General features: G+C 37.2%; 1 protein-coding gene across 1 annotated transcript in view; it reads left to right on the forward strand.

The window, feature by feature from the left end:
- LOC113981736 (nipped-B-like protein) overlaps window positions 1-20890 on the forward strand; it is a 129903-nt gene that overhangs the window by 103072 nt on the left and 5941 nt on the right. Inside the window, exons 22-38 of the mRNA XM_027709302.1 lie at window positions 474-606; window positions 3572-3715; window positions 7428-7517; window positions 7758-7972; window positions 8073-8175; window positions 8928-9026; window positions 9131-9277; window positions 10587-10721; window positions 12106-12204; window positions 13681-13734; window positions 14888-14996; window positions 15567-15703; window positions 17019-17159; window positions 17480-17573; window positions 17679-17833; window positions 18099-18189; window positions 18509-18516. Of these exons, the coding sequence (XP_027565103.1) occupies window positions 474-606; window positions 3572-3715; window positions 7428-7517; window positions 7758-7972; window positions 8073-8175; window positions 8928-9026; window positions 9131-9277; window positions 10587-10721; window positions 12106-12204; window positions 13681-13734; window positions 14888-14996; window positions 15567-15703; window positions 17019-17159; window positions 17480-17573; window positions 17679-17833; window positions 18099-18189; window positions 18509-18516 (1954 nt within the window). The remainder of the gene's footprint in view (window positions 1-473; window positions 607-3571; window positions 3716-7427; window positions 7518-7757; window positions 7973-8072; window positions 8176-8927; window positions 9027-9130; window positions 9278-10586; window positions 10722-12105; window positions 12205-13680; window positions 13735-14887; window positions 14997-15566; window positions 15704-17018; window positions 17160-17479; window positions 17574-17678; window positions 17834-18098; window positions 18190-18508; window positions 18517-20890) is intronic.

A 20890-nucleotide genomic window follows, 5' to 3' on the forward strand; every position in this document is an offset into this window, starting at 1 on the left:
TGCCACATATAAGTGAAACACTATTATGTATGTTATCTTTTGATTTATTTATATTCTGATTTTAACCTTTGTGGAACATAGATGCCTTATCACTGTGAGATAAGTCAGACCAGGTTTAAGGACACAACACCTCCTAAAAACCAGACTCTAGGTTAAGCTTTAGAATTTTATCTACTTTGTCCATCCAAGTTAATGCAGACTTTAACTCAAAATTATAAATATATCTTAGGAGCAAAATTCTACTATACAGGATTAGCTGCTTTACTTGCAGTGCAACTTGGAGTGATAACTGTGTAAACTATTTGTCTGTAAATGGAAAAAAACCCAATTTTTCTGCTAACATTTCAGATTTTTTTTTTAGAATTGCATAAAACTCTTTTTCTGGATAAAAATAGGATTAGCTCTGTTTGCATCAGAAGAAAAGCTTAAATGACTCTTAAATTCACTTATAAAATGCATTTTGATTTAAACAGGTGTGGCAGTAAACAAGGGGAAGAAGATTACAGACCACTGTTTGAGAACTTCATTCAGGATCTTCTTTCCACAGTTAATAAACCAGAATGGCCAGCTGCAGAGTTGCTACTTAGCTTATTAGGAAGGCTATTGGTAAGGGATTCTTGGTTTTGACTATTATATTATTTCTTATTAAAATGAAACTTGTTTATTTCAGCTCAAACTATTACAGCAATGCTTTCTGATTATTGTCACACACATGCAGCATGTAAGGATTTTCTTACATGTATCACTATTATGTAATGCATAGAAAATAAATTTTAGGTCAGAAGATCATTGATATGGAATATAGTTAAGGTCATATATATACATTTTGTCATTGAAGTCCACTTCTAATATTCCATGATGTTTTCCACATTAAACATGCCATTCTATAGCATTCAATAAGTGTAGAAATTCATAGAATCATAGAATATCCTGAGTTGGAAGGGACCCACAAGGATCATCGAGTCCAACCCTTAAGCCCTGCGCAGGACACCCCAGCAATCCCACCCCATGTGCCTGTGAGCGTTGTCCAAATGTTCCTTGAGCTCTGGCAGGTTTGAGGCCATGACCACTGCCCTGGGGAGCCTGTTCAGTGCCCAACTGCCCTCTGGGGGAAGAACCTTTTCCTAATATCCAACCTAAACCTCCCCCAACTCAACTTCAGGCCATTCCCATGGGTGCTGTCACTGGTGACGAGAGTGAAGAGATCAGTGTCTGCCCCTCCACTGCCCTCTGTGAGGATATTGAAGACCACAATGAGGTCTCCCCTCAGTCTCTTCTCCAGGCTGAACAGACCAAGTGCCCTCAGCCCCTCCCCATAAGGCTTCCCCTCTAGACCCTTCACCATCCTCATGACCTCCTTTAGATGCTCTCTTCATTCATATTCATTGAGAATAAAGTCAGAATAATACCTGTAATTATTCATAGCATCATAGAATGGTTTGGTTTGGAAGGAACCTTAAAGATCATTTAGTTCCAACCCCCTTCCAAGGGCAGGGACACCTTCCACTAAACCAGGTTGCTCAGAGCTCCATCCAACCTTGAACACTTCCAGAGATGGGGCATCCACAGCTTCTCTGGGCAACCTGTGCCAGGGCCTCACCACCCTCAGAGGTAAGAATTTCTTCCTAATATCTAATCTAAACCTACTTTCAGTTTGAAGTCATTCTCCCTCGTCCAGTAACTCCATGCCCTTGTAAAAAGTCCCTCTCCAGCTTTCTTATAGGCCCCCTTCAGGTACTGGAAGGTGTTTCAAAGTGTCCCCAGTGCCTTCTCTTCTCCAGGCTGAACAGTCCCAACTCTCTTAGTCTGTCCTCATAGGAGAGGGGCTCCAGCCCTCTGATCATCTTGGTGACCTCCTCTGGACTCGCTCCAACAGGTCGATGTCTTTCCTGTGCTGGGGACCCCAGAGCTGGACACAGTACTCCAGGTGGGGTCTCACCAAAGCTCAGCAGAGGGACAGAATCACCTCCTTCACCCTGCTGGCCACTCCTCTTTTGATGCACCCCAGGACACCGTTGGTTTCTGGGCTGCAAGCACACATGGCCAGGGCATGTCCAGCCCCGAGTCCTTCTTGGCAGGGCTGCTCTCGTTCTGCTCATCCCCCATCCTAGATTGATACCGAGGGTTGCCCCAACCCAGGTGCAGCACCTTGGACTTGGCCTTGTTGAACTTTATGAGGTCCACCCCTCAAGCCTGTCCAGGTTCCTCTGGATGGCCCCATCCTTCAGGTGTGTCAACGGCACCACTCAGCTTGGTGTCATCTGCAAACTTGCTGAGGCTGCACTTGATCCCTTCATCTGTGTCATTAATGGAGATATTAAATAACACTGGTCCCAATACAGACCCCTGAGGGACACCACTGGTCACTGATGTCCATTGGGACTCTGAGCTGTTGACCACGACCCTCTGGATATGACCATCCAATGAGTTCCTTATCCATCTGACAGTCCACTCATCAAATCCATCTCTCTTCAATTTAGAGAGAAGGATATTGAGGGGGACCATGTCAAAGCCTTTACAGAAGTCCAGACAAATGACATGTGTAGCCCTTCCCTTGCCCAGTGATGGAGTCACTCCATCATAGAAGGCCACTGGGTTGGTTAGGCAGGACTTGCCCTTGGTGAAACCATGCTGGTTGTCCCAAATCACCTCCCTGTCCTCCATGTGCCTCAACAGAGGTTCCAGGAGGGTCTGTTCCATGATCTTCACAGGAACAGAGGTGAGGCTGGCAGAGCAGTGGTTCCCAGGGTCCTCCATTCTATTCTTTTTAAAGATGGGGACAATGTTTCCCCTTTTCCAGTCACCTGAGACTTTACCTGATGGCCATGACTTTTCAAATATGTACTGGTAATTTCAAATGGAGAGTGACTTGGCAATTCCATCAGACAATTCCTTCAGGAATCTGGGATGCATCTCAACAGGTCCCATAGACTGATATACGTTCAGGTTCCTCCGGTGGTCACGAACCTGATCTTCACTTACAGTGGGAGGGACTTTGCTCCCCCAGTCCCATACTTCTCTGGACTATTCCTTTAGCATAGAACCTGAAAAAAATAAGTAATTTGGTCTTTTACAAGTTTGGTCTTAAAGTAAGTAGTACATTTACTGATTACAGAATGTGAATTTTTTTTTTTTGCTTGTTTTGGAGAGTTGTTCTTCAGTATTACAATGCAATTAATACAGTAATTTGAGCTGTTTATTTGGAATGTATTTTATGGTCCTGTTCCTGGTAAAATGTAGCTTTCTTTATGCTTGTGTGAATAATGACAAAGTTGTATTATGGTGCTATGCTATTGCAAAGGATACCTGCTCTACTAGATGCCCAGTTTATTTTATAAAAATACATATTTTTAAAAAACTAACAGGCATATTTGTAGATAGAAAGACCTAATAAAGGAAAAAACATTAATGTAAAGTAAGGACTGTATCTGTGATGTAATAGTAAATTACATAATTTTATGCAGCATGGAAGTTAGGTGGAATTTTTAATAAAGTCAAGCAATGTCTTGTGAGAAGAATCTCAGTTGCATAAATAAATAATTTTTATAACAATTTATTCTGCTTTTCTTAGGTTCACCAGTTCAGTAACAAATCAACAGAAATGGCATTAAGAGTTGCATCACTTGACTATCTTGGAACTGTAGCTGCAAGACTCAGGAAAGATGCAGTCACTAGCAAAATGGATCAAGGTTCTATAGCCAGAATACTCAAACAGGTGTGTGAAAGATCCTGTACCAGTTGGATTGAGATGTATCTATTTAAAAGCTTAAACATTTTAAAGATGTGTGAAAAACTGTCTTTGTGGAGAATGAGTTTTCATTGCTGTTCAGATTTCTGAATCAAATATACTCAGTTTATAAGTATTCATGTCTTTCTCTCACCATCTCCCTAGTGATCATTTTAAGTGGTTAATTAAAATGGTAAAACCAGTTTTCTGGCAACAATTTAAAGGAAATAATGGAGTGACAGTTGGATTATATCTTAAGAGACCTTAAAATATATATGTGTATGTATGTATGTGCATTTGCTATTGCCAAATGGTAATTGAGCTTATGGCGCTCATACACAAACTTTTGAGAGTTAAACTGTTAGACCTGTAAGGTTAGCTTTTATGTAATGGAGCTGGTATTGGGGGGCTGTGGGGGGGATGTTGTTATTTTTGTGGGGATTTTTTTTACTGGACTTGCATATATCTTTCATTAGAGAATACATATTTGCATTTCTGTTAATGCTGCTTATCAAAATGTCTCCAAATCTGCAAGGGTGGCAGCAATTAAAGATGCAGTTTATGCATTTGGGCTCTCTATAGTATGATAAGAAAATCTTGGGTCTTATGTGTCCTTTTAAAAATGTGAACTTTCACATTTCTTATGGATGCTATATATTCCTTTCTGAACTACTAATTATTCTTATCATGATTAGATCTAAAGTTGAGTAGTCATATCAAGTTTGTTTCCCTTTTAGTTACCTGAAAAGACTCCAGATCTATTATATGTATTTTTTAATGACTGTTACAGATATATTTTGAAGGAAAAACTTGTGCAATTTACAGGCATTCAAATGAATCAAAATTCATCTACTCCTTTAGGAGGCTGATGCTTCCCATAACTTTTGTCAATTAGAATATTGTACTACATATAGTGTCAATCTTTATGTTCATGGCTTATTATAATTTATACTTCTATGTGCTAAGGGGTTATAATTCTCCTTCATTGGCAGTGATTTTGACAGTTGTACATTAGACTTCATAGGCAAATATTTTAGAAGAATACTTTTCTCTTTCCTTATCTCCAGGAGTTATATAGTAGTATCGAAAGATATTCTAAAAAGATACATACCTGAGTGGTGACCTGAATTTGTCCATGCGACCCAGGTTCGATTCCCCGGTCCCCCGGGCAGATGGAGCTCGTTAGCCCTGTGAGGCCATCCATCTATGAGAAGGTCACTCTAAACAAACCTACGTCCTGAGGACCTCACTGCCATTGTCCAAGCTTGCTTGGCCCTGGCAGATGAACCTTAGGATTAAAGGGTGGGCTTAGTTCAGCACATGCTGTGTCTCACCTAAAAAATCCATTGCGCAGGCTTGAAAGGTAAAAGACCTTTCCCAAAATCTTCGTTCGTGAAGACTGGCCATACATTGGGTTTTTTGCAGGATCAGGCAGTAACTAGGCATTGCATCTGCAGAAATAGCTGTGGGCAATTGAGTGCTAAAAGATTGTTTTCTGTTACTCAGGAAGCTTAACATCAATGATGGCAGATAGTGCATTGTGGAAAGTGTATACTATACAGTACCATCAGTCAGGGTAGACAGTGTGTTGTTTATAAATGATTTGTAACATAAGAACAAATAACTACTTGAAAATGTGTACATGACACCTAAGCTTCACTTTGTTGCTCAATTGTCAAGAAAATAAGATCCATTGGTAGACATATTCAGCTTTAGTCATCAGAAATATCTTTAATCTTTTCATTCAGAAATGAACTTCTAGCTCTACACATTTTTCTTTCCTGCTGAATTGAAAGCTTAGACTGTTGGATATTTCCTTCTACCCTCTGATATCATTACCAGGATATTCCCCCAATGATTGATGAATGCTTATAACTCTGTCTATTGTGGTTTGGGCTCATGAACTGTATAAATAGATGTAGGAGAGAATCTCTTCTGTTTTGACATTTTTAAACAGTAGATTTTTTTCATAGAAATCTGTCATAGATTGTCAAGTTGAACACTTGTGCATGCTTTTCATTAGTTTGTCTGTTGATATGCCGATCTTCTGGACTTGTAACTGTACCTTCTTCCATGTGCTGTTGTTTGCAAGCTATATTACGTGCTACACTTGTCAGAAGATTCTCAATCTATGCTGTTCATACAGAAGTTGATGGTTAGAAGTTACAGATTTTATTGCTGAAGAAGAAAAATGCTTTGTAGCTGAAGAAGTTTAAGCCAGAAATTATTCTTCTACTTTTTTTATCAATACTGAATATGATTTGTTGTGGGCTTCACAGTTTCTTTTTGTTTGTTCTGGGATTTTTACTTTTTTTAATAGTTAGGCAGTTACAGTTCATCAAGCAACTTTTTTTCCAGCCTTTTGTCCACAGAATTTAACATTGGTTGAAAGCCAGACTTTCAAATCACAATTTGCACATATATTAGGGTGCCAAATATATATTAATAAACCTATATTAATATTATGTGTATTGTAGATGTGTTTTGAATTCTTGAACTCATTGATTTTGGGAGGGGTAAAAAATCTTTTTTTCTTCTGTAGCATCAGCAATTACAAGGACCTGCACATTTCAGTATAATAGTAAGGAAAAAAGGGTGTTTTATGTTTATGGGTTTATGATGTCTTGTAGGTGTTGAGAAAGTTAGTTTCTGATTCATTAACAAGTTAATTGATACTTATTTGTTCTCTAACCCCTATATAGGGAAAAGTACATTGTCTGATGATCATATACAGAATTGTTATTCAATTTACATAGGTTAGAACTATTTAAGAGATCAGGATATACATATTTCCTTTTAAATAGCCTCTTGAAAAAAACCATTCTGTTTTTAACATTCACACAGTTTAGATATTTACAAATCTGATACATAGTTCTCAGAATAATATTTCATATGTAATCCTTTCTGTGCATCTTGAAAGTGCTTCACAGGAAAATGAATATTAGCCTATTCTGTAGATAGGCTTTATGAACTTGGTAGAATTTTTATAAAATGTATGTTTGTTCTCAAGGTTTTTGACTGATAGAAACTTAGTTGAGTCTCAGAGAGTATGATTCTTTAATGCTAGAGTTCAGGGGTGTTTGGGAATAACCTCTGTAAATTCTTTGCTACATGGATTGAGCATACTTGCTGTACTTTCTCTGTATTGATGCTTTAAACCTGAAAACAGTTATACCAAATGTTTTGAAAAGGGATAAGTTATTTTTATTTCTTTGATGTTTCCCATATATTTGTACTGTTGTCTGTGTTTTGTATTTATGTTCATTTGACTTTTTTGCCTTTTATCCCTTGTTCACCTGAGAAATCATTGTTTCAGTATGTAATATTATTGAGAGAGCTAGCAATGCATTTTATAGGTTAAATCTTGCGTCAGTGTACTATGTGTGATTTTAGCCCTTTGTTTTTCCTCAGGAACAGAGGGTCTTCATACAAGATCATAGAATGAAAATTATTCAAACCAGTTTGTCTGTTTTAAAACCAGTCTTATTCTGCTGTTAATCTTTTTTAGACTTTGGAGTCACAGTCTAGTTTGGTTTAGTCTCTATAAAGTTTAGAAGTAATTGATTTAAAAATTATTAATTTTATTGATAATTGCAGAACATTAACTTCAGTGTATTTTATATGTGGACATGCAAATTTTCAGATGATAATCACCACTGTGAAATATTCTATTTTATAAATATCTTTCTATTTCCTATAGGTTTCAGGAGGAGAAGATGAAATTCAACAGCTGCAAAAGGCTTTGCTAGATTATCTGGATGAGAACACAGAAACTGATGCATCATTAGTGGTAAATTTCAGCTTTCTGGTGCCAAGTTTATATAAAAATAATTTCAGTAACATGTACTGAATAAAATTATTTTTGGTCATGCGTATTAGGGATTCAATTAAATTGTCACGCTAACATATACTGTTGATTATGTTTTCCAAAATATGGTTGATGCATTAGACTCAATCTCATAAATCTGTTAATTTCACTCTTCTACATCTGTTGTTTTTGTTTTCTGTGTATCCTGCTGTATTTCTCCAGTTTTCTCGCAAGTTTTATATAGCTCAGTGGTTCCGTGATACAACTATGGAGACAGAGAAAGCAATTAAATCTCAGAAGGATGAGGATTCATCTGAAGGAACTCATCATGCAAAAGATGTTGAGACCACAGGGCAAATCATGCATAGAGCGGAAAGTCGCAAAACATTTCTTCGCAGCATCATTAAAACTGCTCCATCTCAGTTCAGTACATTAAAGTACGTTTGAGCACCACTGATTTCTTTATTAACCATGCATTTGACATTTTTAATCATTTTTTATAAACATGTCCTAATTAAAACATTGGATTTGTTGCAGGATGAATTCTGATACTGTGGACTATGAAGATGCATGTTTGATTGTTCGCTACTTGGCCTCTATGAGGCCATTTGCCCAGAGCTTTGATATTTATTTGACACAGGTAAACTGTGATGGAAGTCTTAGTACAATGAAATGCAATTGGTTTCTGATTCCAAACACTTTTGTGGTAGTGTGCCATATCTGTTCATTGTTGAGCATGGTTGTTTAACAGGCCATGATTACACCATGGGCTTTCATATTCTGTATTGATGACATAAGTGCTTATATTTCTTTTTCTTGCATGCATTTCATATGTCATATTGTACATACATTATTTTATTTGGCTACGGATGTATGTGGCAAAATCAATATCTTAGATGTGCTCAGTAAAAGGATAATTGCAAAATGTTGAAATCTTTTTTACAATGCATGCTCATTTGGTAATATTAACTTATTAAACTTATCTTAATTTGATCATATAAGCCAGCTTGGCTACTTGCTTGCAGTGCCTGTTACTGTCACTTTGGAAGCTGTTGTTTAACCAGTGTGGTTTCTTACTTTCTTCTGGGAGAAGAGCACTAACATGTCATGGCGACATGTTTGAACTCCAGTACTGGTTTGGTTTAGTTTAGGTTGTGTTACTTATACTGATCTGCATACAGAGCCATTCTTAAAATTATAGTGCCCAAATCCTCGTCTTCCGTTGAAAGAACCATGATGAAAGCCACAACCAAATGGCAAAAGTAGAGTTTACAATGAAAGGACTTCTTATTTAATGAAATCATTAACATGTTATTCTGCTGCATTTTTGCCTGTTAAACAGTTTACTACCTTCCCAAAGCAAATGAATCTTTGTTTTTGTTTTCTTATTAGATTCTGCGTGTACTTGGTGAAAATGCAATTGCTGTTCGAACAAAAGCCATGAAATGTCTGTCTGAGGTTGTTGCTGTAGACCCCAGTATTCTAGCCAGGGTAAAAAAATCTGAAATATCCATCATGCACATGCATTCTTCTGTCACACTTAAAAGAAATCTTTATTTCTTATTTTGGATCTGTGTTTTATTTGTTCTTTTTAGCTGGATATGCAACGAGGTGTTCACGGACGGTTAATGGATAACTCCACTAGTGTACGAGAAGCAGCTGTGGAGCTGCTTGGCCGATTTGTGCTCTGTCGTCCTCAGCTTGCTGAGCAGTATTATGACATGCTGATCGAAAGAATATTGGTACCGTGACTTTTAATAATTATGATAAAATAAGTGTCATTGGAAAATTTGTATTCGACTGAGTTTATATGTTTAATAATATGGAATGATAATTCAAAGAGTAAATGGTATTTTATTATTTTTTGGGGAAGCGTTAAGACCAACCTTGTAAAATGCATTGCTTGTTTTCAGTGAGGCTTTGTTATATTGTCATAGTTTAACCCCAGCCAGCCACACAGCTCCTTACAGCTGCTCACTCACTCCCCCACCAGTGGCATCAGGGAGAGAATTGGAAGGGAAAAAGCCAGAAAACTCGTGGGTTGAGATAAAGACAGTTTAATAGGGAAAGCAAAAGCCACTCACACAAACAAAGCAGAACAAGGAATTCATTCAGCCCTTCCCATGGGCAGCAGGTGTTCAGCCACCTCCAGGAGAGCAGGGCCCTATCACACGTAATGGTGACTTGGGAACACAAATACCATCACTCCAAACATCCTCCCCTTCCTTCTTCTTCCCCCCACTGTATATACTGAGCATGATGTCACATGGTCTGGAACATCCCTTGGGTCAGTTGGGGTCACCTGTCCTAGCTGTGTCCCCTCCCAATCTCCTACACACACCCAGCTCTCTCCCTAGCAGGGCCATATAAGGAGCAGAAAAAGCCTTGACTCTGTTCAAGCCCTGCTGAGCAATAACAAAAATATCTCTGTATTATCAACCCTGTGTTCAGCAGAATCCCAAACACAGCCCCACACCAACCACTCATTTGCTATAGTTACATGATAAAACGTTTGTAAAGTGTTTTGGAGATGTGCATATGAGCATACATGAAGATGTTCATTCCTGGCATTAAGCATGTTTTGAATAAAGTAATAGGAAATGAAGCTCCTCATCCTTCTCGATAGACAAAGCCTAGGAAAATGGAAAATATTTGCTGCACGTATCATCCATAAGCTTTATCCAAAGGCTTTTGAAGTATTACAGTCCAAAAGGTCTTGTGCATTCCAACAACGTAGCTAAAGCATCATCACATCTAGCTTGTAAGCTCTTGAATTAAGAAGTGGAATTATACATTTGCAATGTCATGAGCTCTTGAATGGGAGGATATAAATGGAGGAACCATTTCAATGTTTTGGGGACTCAGCCAAAACCTTTATAATTGTTGCAAATAAAGTTATGCTGACCTTTTGTATAAATATACCCTAGCTGCCTTTTCTGAATACATTTTGCAGGTCAGATCATGTGACCATCAAATATGAATTTATATAATACATAAATTAAGTAATATGTCTGATTTCTTTTCAAGAGCATAATGCTTTTCTCCTCACAGGATACTGGTATCAGTGTAAGAAAAAGAGTCATAAAGATACTTAGGGATATCTGCATTGAACAACCAACATTTCCCAAAATTACTGAGATGTGTGTGAAAATGATTCGGAGAGTTAATGACGAAGAAGGCATTAAGGTAGAATGAAACATATCCTTCAGGATTTAAATTATCATAATTGATTTCTATATTTTGACCCAAATATAATCAAAAAAGTATTTAATTGCTCCTTTGTTATATAGCTTTCTACATTGCTGTCTGACTTGGTTTTCTTTTCTTGCTTCTATTTCTTCAAGCTCTTGCTGATGATCAAAGGATTTTAAAAAGTTCTTATCTTAGAGTTTTGGGGATTTTTCTCTTTGCAAGGGTTATATCTGGTTCTTCTCTTTTCTAGCAAGTAAAATTAGCATATCAAATTCCTTTCTGAAAACAAAATAAAATTTAAGTCAAAATTATTATGCCAGTTTTATAAGTTCTGCATATAAAAATATAAAGTATTAATCTGTGCAAGTTTTTCATTAATTTTGAATGTTTAATGAATCAGTTATCCCCCCTAAAATGTTACTTATGTGATCATGTTCTAGTCTTTGTGCACCGCATATGCAGAAGGGCAAAACACTAAGATTATGTGTTGAATCATAAACCTGACACTGATGTTTTTTGTTTGATTTGGCAAAAATAATTTTAAAATTGCTGAGTAATTAAGAATACAACTGTTATAATTTTGTATCACACTTTCAGTGGGATTTCAAGTCTGCAAATTTAAAGCTGCAGCATATAATTTTACCACAAGATATGTTAATGCCAAGTGGCTTTCAGAGAGGACTGTTAATCAAGAAGTAGATGAACAGGTGGATCTAAGATGCTGCTAAGAAAGGAGGATGACCTTGTTCTCTCCTCTCTTTTCCCTTGCCTTCCCAACAACCTCATAAAGATGAGGCAGTATCTGCAATGTATTTTTTTATGTGTCCATGGATGAGGAACGCTTCCTACAAGCATATGCTTTATAAGTAATTTGGGAATAGTTAGTTCACTTTCATTCTATTCCATCTTTTCCTCCATACAAAAACACTGTAAGGGAACTGACTTCCTATGTTTGCGTAGAGAGACTTGGTTTCTTTCTCTTCCACGCCTTGTCACAGCTGTTCTGAAAATGCCAAAGTAATCTACAATTGCTGCTAATTCCGCTTTGGAAATTTTAGTCTTGTGTTCAGTTGTCAACTTCTCAGGGGACTATGCTTTCCTGAGGAATGCAAATTAGTGCAGGAAAGTGCTCCATTTTCTGTAGCATCAGTTCCCAGTGATCATTTTATTGAAGCTTGCTTAGAGACCAGTATAACTGCTGCAATAGTAGTTCTGGGTCTATCTCATAACATTCTCTACAACAGTATCATGTAGGTTGACTAATTCCTTATGAAAAGGCACATATTGTCAACAAATCTATTGTATGGATGTATTGGTAATAATACCTACGTCCCAAGATAAAATTATTTATTTCTGCTAATATTTTTTTTTCCTTCAGAAATTAGTAAATGAGACATTCCAGAAGCTCTGGTTTACTCCAACTCCACATCATGACAAAGAAGCAATGACCAGGAAAATACTAAACATTACTGATGTGGTATGTTAAGCAAATTTGAATTAAGTTGCACGTAAAATTTCATTATGTTTTTAGTATCTTTGAAGTCTGTAGTCTTAACACGAAAAATATGCAAGTAATTTAATTATCAGATTATTTTCTTTATATGTCTCCTGACATTGAATACATGCTATAATTATTCATCTGATGGAACTGGTTTGTGGCAGTTATTGCACGGACCAACCAGATTGAGTTCAAACTGGCAAATCGTTTATTAACGGACAAGCACGCATTTATATACCCCTAATGACATCAGAGGTTACGTAACCATAGAGCACGTGCTACTTCCCCACCGGTCATTCTTGAACCCTTCCAGTGGGCATGCTCAGTCGAGTACTTCCTTTGGGGGCTTGATGCGGAGACTACATTTCCCATCCTTCCTTGTGACATTCTTCCTGTAAAGTGTTAACCCTTTCCCCACACTGACTGTAAGAAAACTTTAAATGCTCACAAATCTGCTAGCTGTGATAACTGAGACCACATTATATTCAGGTTGTGGAAAATACTTGCTCAGTTAAAACACAACAAATTTGTGTTGTATTTAACATTTTTCAGGAAATGCTAGTAGCAGCATATAGTTAAGCCTAAGTAAGAAGTTGTCTCTTAAAAGAAAAATTTCCTCAATTGATAACATTTATTTTAAAAGCTTAATAAGCTGTTTTAATAAATATAAGGTCACGTACTCATCCAAGGTAAATTAGTATCTGCATAATTTTATCTACTTTTTAGGAGCAACAAATTAAATAGTATATCTCAAAAATCTGTTTCAAATAAAATGCTGATACATTTGTAGTGAAAATGTATTGTGTAAAACCACTGTGCTGAAAAGGTATTTTTATAGCAATTATACCAAGATATAAATATCAAATAAAAGTACTCTCTTCACTACCTAAAAATATGGGTTTAAACTGCTTTTTAATATTTTTACTAAATGATAGTGTATTGTGCATTTTTCCAGACTGAAAAGTGAGTTTATTTGACTCCAGTTTAATTCTCAGTTCTACCAATTCTATTTTGGAGCACCTGTGAGCTGTTCCTGAAACAGAATACCACTGAAGGCTTAGTTTGTTTATATAAATATGTAATATATTAATAATATAAATGTTTATATATAAACACATGTTCATTTTTAATATGTCTGTCAGACTTGTATTTATGTTTAATCTGTACAAAATGCTGTTTTATGAACCCAAAATATGGTTTATATTAGAGGTAGCAATCTCCAGTAAAATGTGTCGGCTTTGTGTTGTATGGGATACAAATTCTGAGATCCCTTAAATGGTAAGAACTCTTTTTCAAATGCAAGAAACAGTTTCTGATCTCCAAAGGTATTGTACTAAAAATTTATGGAAATATATATCTGTGCATGTTTACTGATCCTTTGAGATGACATCTGTATTGAAGTAATTTTTCTTCAGATGTCTTTTTTAACCAGTTTATTCTCAAAACTACTTTTAGGTTGCAGCTTGTAGAGATACAGGGTATGATTGGTTTGAACAGCTTCTTCAAAATGTAAGTAATGAATTCTGAATGTATGGCACAATCATTTTGAGAATTTTAACATTTCTTTTGGTACTAAAACACACTGAAGGGAGACTGCAAGAGCAGTCCTTTACTGTAAACAAATTCAATCCATGCTTTTTAAACATCTGACCTTATTTTAAATCTTCACTGGTGTAATTTTCTTTGTGTCCAACATTAGTTTCTTTCTTTCCATATAATTGTTTTAAAAATACTTCCTTTTTCATTTTGGGGAGGGCTTTTGTTTGTTTTTAATTTTATAGCCTCCTCAGTAATGAGTGACATAACATGAAGTGCATAGGTATGATACGTAATTCTGAAATAAGGCCTCTAGTGTAATGTAGATTTTTTTCAATGATAGAGAAGTGTATTTTCATGTCCAATATATTTGTTACACAGTTTATAGAAACAGTGACTCTTCAGGCTATAGGTTACTTCCACATTATATTTTACTCTAATTTTTCTAAGAAATGATCTTGATTTGTTTATATCTCTTAGCCTGTGTTATCTATCTCCTCTACAACTCCTATACACCTGTTAATTTTCAAGCAAAATTAACAACAGCATGCATGAGAGAATTAGAGGTCTCGAAAGATTTTACTTTAGCCTCGAGTGCCATGAAAATAGGTAGTCAAATAATCCAAAGGGCCTCTTGATGCCTGCACTGAATAAAAAGCTATAGTACAGGCTCAATTAAATTAACTGATTAAAATGTTCATAGGACTATGTTTCAGCTTTGTTTGATATGTTTTTTAGTGTCAAAAAACATTTCTTTTTAATTTGTCTTTTTTTCTTTTAAAAAGCCTTCTACCTCCTATTACTTACTGCTGGCAATTATGACTATTATTTTTTTCTACATTATTTCATTAAGCACAAAGCTAGCTTTCATCCCAATGCAAAAATCAGTAGAACTCTTCTGTCTTTTTGTCACAGTTAATTTTTATTTACTACTTTTGCATTTTGGTTTGATTTTTTTCTTACTTCTCTTAATTTTTTTTCACTATGTAACTTTTATGGAGAAGTTAAATGCTTTTGTAGTGCAAAATCCTTGTGTATCTGTAGTAATTTTTATAAAACCAGTATATATCCAATGTAAATGAATGCATCCTTAATACTAAATCATTTTCTGTTTCATCTGCCATAGCTGTTGAAGTCAGAAGAGGATGCCTCATATAAACCTGTGAAGAAAGCCTGTACTCAACTTGTTGACAATTTGGTTGAGCACATTCTTAAATATGAGGAATCCTTGTCAGGTAATAGTATTTACAACCCAGTAGCTTCTTTGAATTTTATATGATACTGGAACAGTGATGGTTCAAATTACTATTGTGAAAAGTAACTGTCACGGAATTCCTGTTACAAAACTGATGGTAGTGAATTATTGTATTTAAGTTCATTATGAACTTTTGAGCACTGTATAATAATAAAGCTTCCCTAATTTTCTCTAGCTAACCACAATAACAGAACTAATTTTAAAATAACTTGTTCAAACTTTTAGATCACTAAAAACAAAACAAATGTGTCAAGCTTTATTTGCATTAATACATTCTACAGTTGTAATAGGAATCATTGGCTGGGCCAGTGTTCTGTGTACAGTAACCAGTTTAAAAACTAGTGATGTCTTTGAAGCAATTTTGCTTCTTATTTGACATATGTTGTGATTGCATACAAATATTAACACATTATGTTCTCATCTCCAACCTAATGAATAGTCTGTATTGATCTTGAAAGATATGTTAGGAAAGAGATATTCATATGATGTTTTGACCATATGTTTTTCATTGCTCAAACATTACTTTGTGTATTTTCTAATTTTTTTGCAGATTCTGACAACAAAGGTGTGAATTCTGGTCGCTTGGTTGCTTGCATAACCACTTTGTTCTTATTCAGCAAAATCAGGCCCCAGCTAATGGTCAAACATGCCATGACCATGCAGCCATACCTGACCACTAAATGTAGTGTAAGTAGAGAATATTAGAAAATCAGTCTTTTTTTTCCTCAGATAATTAAGCATGGAAATTAATGGCTGTTTTGTATGCTTGATGAATTGAAGGCAGGAAAAGAGAAATAAAAATTGTGTTTCTATGATTCATGATCGTCATATCTTCTGAAGATATTAGGTCCTTTTGAAGAACTCTACAGCTTCTAAAATGCTGTTTCTCACCCTCTACCTCCACATTTTACAGACAGATGAAAGTGAAACCTGTGCTGCCTCTTTCCCTTGAGGACTAAAACACAGTTTTTCATCTGTTATGAAATAATTTCTTAAAATTGTTTTGTTTTATAGTCACAGTCTTAAAAGTAGTTAAAATTTAACATATGAATCTTAAAACTAAAGGTATGGTTCCATAAGATAGAGTGATCTAACATATAGCAAATATATTTGAAGGAAAACATCCTGCTCTATCCTCTTCAGCAGTTCACCTCTCTCTTCCCTAGCTCTGTTGTTTTTGTATTCCCCTGTAAGACAGTTTAGGTCACAAAAATGATAGAGAGCTACAATGCTGAATCCCCCCACTCCAGTAAAATGGCCCCCTCCTCTGAAACACTGCATTGCTTTCTGCTGTTTTGATTTGCACAGTTGGCTCAGTGAAGGTTGTGATGAACCCCTGATCTGGCAGAAGGAGCAGGACAGGATCATGCAGCCATGGCTCAAGGAAGAGCTTGGCTGAGTGGGAGGCAGCAATCCATTACATTAGGTCACCTGCCCAGGGAAGGGCAGACTTGAGAATGCTTGTTATCAGCTTAGCTTGTAGGTATAGCCTAGCATTTTACAGTTTCAGCTCTGGAGCATTCTCTAGGCATATCTACAACAGACTTAGAGCTGCTTCTGATCAAACAGTATAGGGAAAGATTATCTGACTATTTACTTGCTGCTGATAGCTGTTGCCAGATGTTGTGCATTCTCTAGTGTGCATGTGTCAGGAAGAGTTCCTAGATTTGTTTTAGGACTCCAAAAATTTTTCAGGACTGTCACAGCCTTGATGAGAGGTGAAGTTCTGCTTCTACAGATTTTTTTTTCCCAGAAGTTCTGTAGAAAACAAGAACTTGCTTTCAAAATAATATGTAACTCAAAAGCAGATGTAAACTACATAAACTATTCTTTTAAATATTTACCAAATAGCTTACATAAGATACATAATTGTATTATACTATTATGTAATTGTGTTGTATTAAGATGTATTATATATTTATTCCATAATACATATTAATAATACTTAGCTTATAGGTAACACAGCCAGAAATGTTAAATTCTATAAATGCTGTTGTTTCAGACCCAGAATGATTTCATGGTGATCTGCAATGTTGCAAAAATCTTAGAACTTGTAGTGCCACTAATGGAACACCCAAGTGAGACCTTTCTTGCCACGATTGAGGAAGACCTCATGAAACTCATCATCAAATATGGCATGACGGTAAGCTTTTAATTGCTACTATTCGGTTAATTACATTTCACATTATGAAATACATAGTTTTGGTTTAAAGAAAGTCTGTCTTCATTGTGAAGATAACTTTTGAGCCATGAAAAATCAATGTTCTTGGTTTACTGGTGTTTGTATGTGTTGCTATATTTTAACAACTATAAGTTTGGGCAGGTTTTCAGAGCAATCTAGGAGATGGACATTACATATGTTAAATCATTAGTTTTAGTTCTACATAACTTTTTCCTACATAACTTCACAAAAATCTCAGGTTTAAATTCATATATAACTCATTTGTTCCTTCTTGCACCTAGGTTGTTCAGCATTGTGTGAGCTGTCTTGGGGCTGTTGTGAACAAGGTCACCCAGAACTATAAATTTGTGTGGGCCTGTTTTAATAGATACTATGGTAAGTAAAATCACAACATGTAATTGTCACTCTTCAGTTTTGACTACAAGTCTTAGAGATACACCATGATTAAATACTGTGATCAAAACTTTTATCTTACTGTAGGTGCACTTTCAAAATTAAAAAGTCAACATCAAGAAGACCCCAACAGTACAATACTTACTGCCAATAAACCAGCACTCCTTAGATCACTTTTCACTGTTGGAGCACTGTGTCGGCATTTTGATTTTGATCAGGAAGATTTTAAGGGCAACAGTAAGGTAAAATAACTTGTATTTACTCTCTACATCTTATGTATATTGAATGCTCCTCTTCAATTTGAGAACACAGTATTCATAGTCCCTCAAAGCTATACATTTTTTCATAATGCATACGATATCGTTTTTTGGGCTGTAAATACATGGGTTTGCAAAGGCCATGAAGTAAGACTGTGTTTCTTCTTTTTGATATATATGCTTTTTATAAGAGATTAAAAATATCTGTTTCCTCTTCAAATACCTATTATTTTTGTTTTAATTTCCTCAGGTTAACATTAAAGATAAAGTACTTGAACTGTTGATGTATTTTACAAAGCATTCAGATGAAGAAGTACAGACGAAAGCCATTATTGGCCTTGGTAAGAAATATTAATAGTATTTATTATTCTGCTGTAGCAAAAATCCATGCATTTCATCAGTCATTCAGTTATTTGTGTAGTGGCAGGGGAGTTTAAAATCAAAGTTCACTGCATGTTTTATTTGGGAACTGGCTATGGAAATGTAGTCAAAGAGATACTTTGAAATTGCATACTTCTTCAGTAGAGTGGATGCTTTTGACAGTGAAGGCCTTTTTGATGTGTGACCAAGTCTTAAAAAGCATCAAGATTCCAAAGTAAATGGAGATGATACTTTTTCCCCACATGCAAGTGTGTTGTAACTCTAAATCTTGTTTTTCAGTCAACAAGGTATGGTTAAAGAATAACTAGAAAAAAGTGATGGAAAAACTTTGAGAATTTTAAGTCAATGAGTGGCTCTGAGGTTGGTATAATTGGACAAATTTGGGGGGGTTTGGACAATGGGATGATCTACTCAAAACCTGGTCTACTGACACCTGATGGGATGCACCTTTCTCAAAGGGGAAAAACAGTTCTAGCGCAGGAGCCAGTGGGGTTCGTTGACAGAGCTTTACACTGACTTGCAAGGGAGAAAGGGGCAAAACCAGGCTTGCCAGTGATGAGCGATGGGATGGTGTGCCAAAACTTGAGGAAACAAGCACTAATGCGATCCCTCAATCTGTCTCAAGAGGTGTTGGCTACAATGTACCACACCTGAAATGTTTCTACACTAATGCACATGGCATGAGGAACAAACAAGAGGAGCTCAAAGCTTTGGCCCACTCCCAGGGATTTGGCATCATTGGCATAAGAGAAACCTGGTGGGATGAGACCTGTGATTGGAGTGGCCAGTTGAACGGTTGGTTACAGGCTCTTCAGGAGGAATAGGCAGGGCAGAAGAGGCGGAGGTGTGGCACTGTATGTAACAGAAAGGTTAGAATGTCTGGAGCTCACAGTTGGCAATGGCACAGTTGAGAGCCTCTGGGTAAGAATCAAGGGGCAAACAAATAATACCAATGTCACCATGGGAGTCTGCTATAGACCTCCCAGACAGGATGATGACACTGATGAATTATTCTTTGAGGAACTAAGGGACACTTCCAAGTCAACTGCCCTTGTCCTTACAAGGGACTTCAACTTGCCAGAAATAAACTGGGAGCATCACACAGCTGGTACAACCTGGGCCAGAAGATTCCTAAAAAACCTGAATGACAACTTTATGGAACAGGTTCTAAGGGAGTCAACTTGGAAGGATGCCCTCCTTGATCTGCTGTTTGTCAACAGGGTGGATCTTGTGAGCAAAGTGGGGATTGGAGGCCGTCTTGGCCACAGCAACCACAAGGAAATCGAGTTTAAAATCTCTGTTGTCTGTTGACAGGAGGAAAAGTGCCAACAAAACCTCAACCCTGGCCATGAGGAGAGCAAACTTCAGGCTGCTCAGGGAATTAGTGAGTGAGGTCCTTTGGGAAAATGTTTTTGCAGGTGCTGGAGTCCATCAGTGCTGGTCACTTTTCAAACATCACCTCCTAAGGGCACAGAAACAGGCAATTCCCAAATGTTGGAAGCCAAGCAGGTGAGGCAGAAGGCCAACTTGGCTGATCAGAGATCTTCTCTTGGGCATAAGGCAAAAAAGGAAGGTGTATGCCCAGTGGAAGTGAGGCCAAGTGACATGTGGAGTTGAAGCTGCCAGAAATGTGGGGGAAAATAAAAAGAGCTTCTTTAAATATATCAGTAGGAAAAGGCAGTGCAGAAATAACATCGGCCCATTCCAGGATGAGGATGGTCACCTCCCAAACAGGGACAGAGACAAGGCAGAGGTGTTTAAGGCTTTCTTTGCCTCTGTCTTCAACGTGGATGATAGACCAAGGGGGTCTCAATGCCCTGAGCTGGAGGACCATGACAGCAAGAATGATCAATTCCCAGGCAACCCTGAAATTGTGCGGGATCTGCTGCTCCAGATGGATGCCTACAAATCTCTGGGACCTGATAGGATTCATCCCAAAAGCCTCAAAGACCTGGTGATGTCATCGCAAAACCTGTCTCAATTATTTTTGAGAGGTCTTGGGAATCCGGAGAGGTCCCAGCTGACTGGAAGCTGGTGAATGCTGTCCCGATTTTCAAGAAGGGCAAGAAGGAGGATCCCGGAAACTACAGGCCTGTCAGTCTCACTTCAGTGCCTGGTAAATTTATGGAGAAGATTATTCCGGGAGGTATTGAAAAATACCTGGAGGACAACATAGTCATTAGTCACAGCCAGCATGGCTTCATAAGAGGAAGTCCTGCTTATCAAACCTGATTTCCTTCTATGACAAGGTAACCCACCTGCTTGATCAAGGGAAGCCAGTTGATGTAATCTTTTTGGATTTCAGTAAAGCTTTTAATCCCGTATCTCCCAGGATCCTTCTGGACAAACTGTCCAGCCCACAGCTGGATAAAGACATCATGCAGTGGGTGAGCAATTGGCTCGCTGGTCAAGCGTAGAGGGTAATAGTGAATGAGGTGACATCAGACTGGCGACCTGTCACTAGTGGGGTTATGCAGGGCTCCATCTTAGGCCCATTACTCTTCAACATCTTCATAAATGACTTGGACACAGGACTGAAAGGAACACTAAGTAAGTTTGCCAATGACACCAAACTGGGAGGAGGTGTCGACTCCCTCAAGAGCAGAGAGACCCCGCAGAGAGACCTTGACAAATTAGAGGACTGGCCAATCACCAACCAGA

The sequence above is a fragment of the Neopelma chrysocephalum genome, unplaced genomic scaffold (assembly GCF_003984885.1).
Source record: "Neopelma chrysocephalum unplaced genomic scaffold, ASM398488v2 Primary Assembly neopelma1_96738, whole genome shotgun sequence".
Taxonomy (NCBI): Eukaryota; Metazoa; Chordata; class Aves; order Passeriformes; family Pipridae; genus Neopelma; species Neopelma chrysocephalum.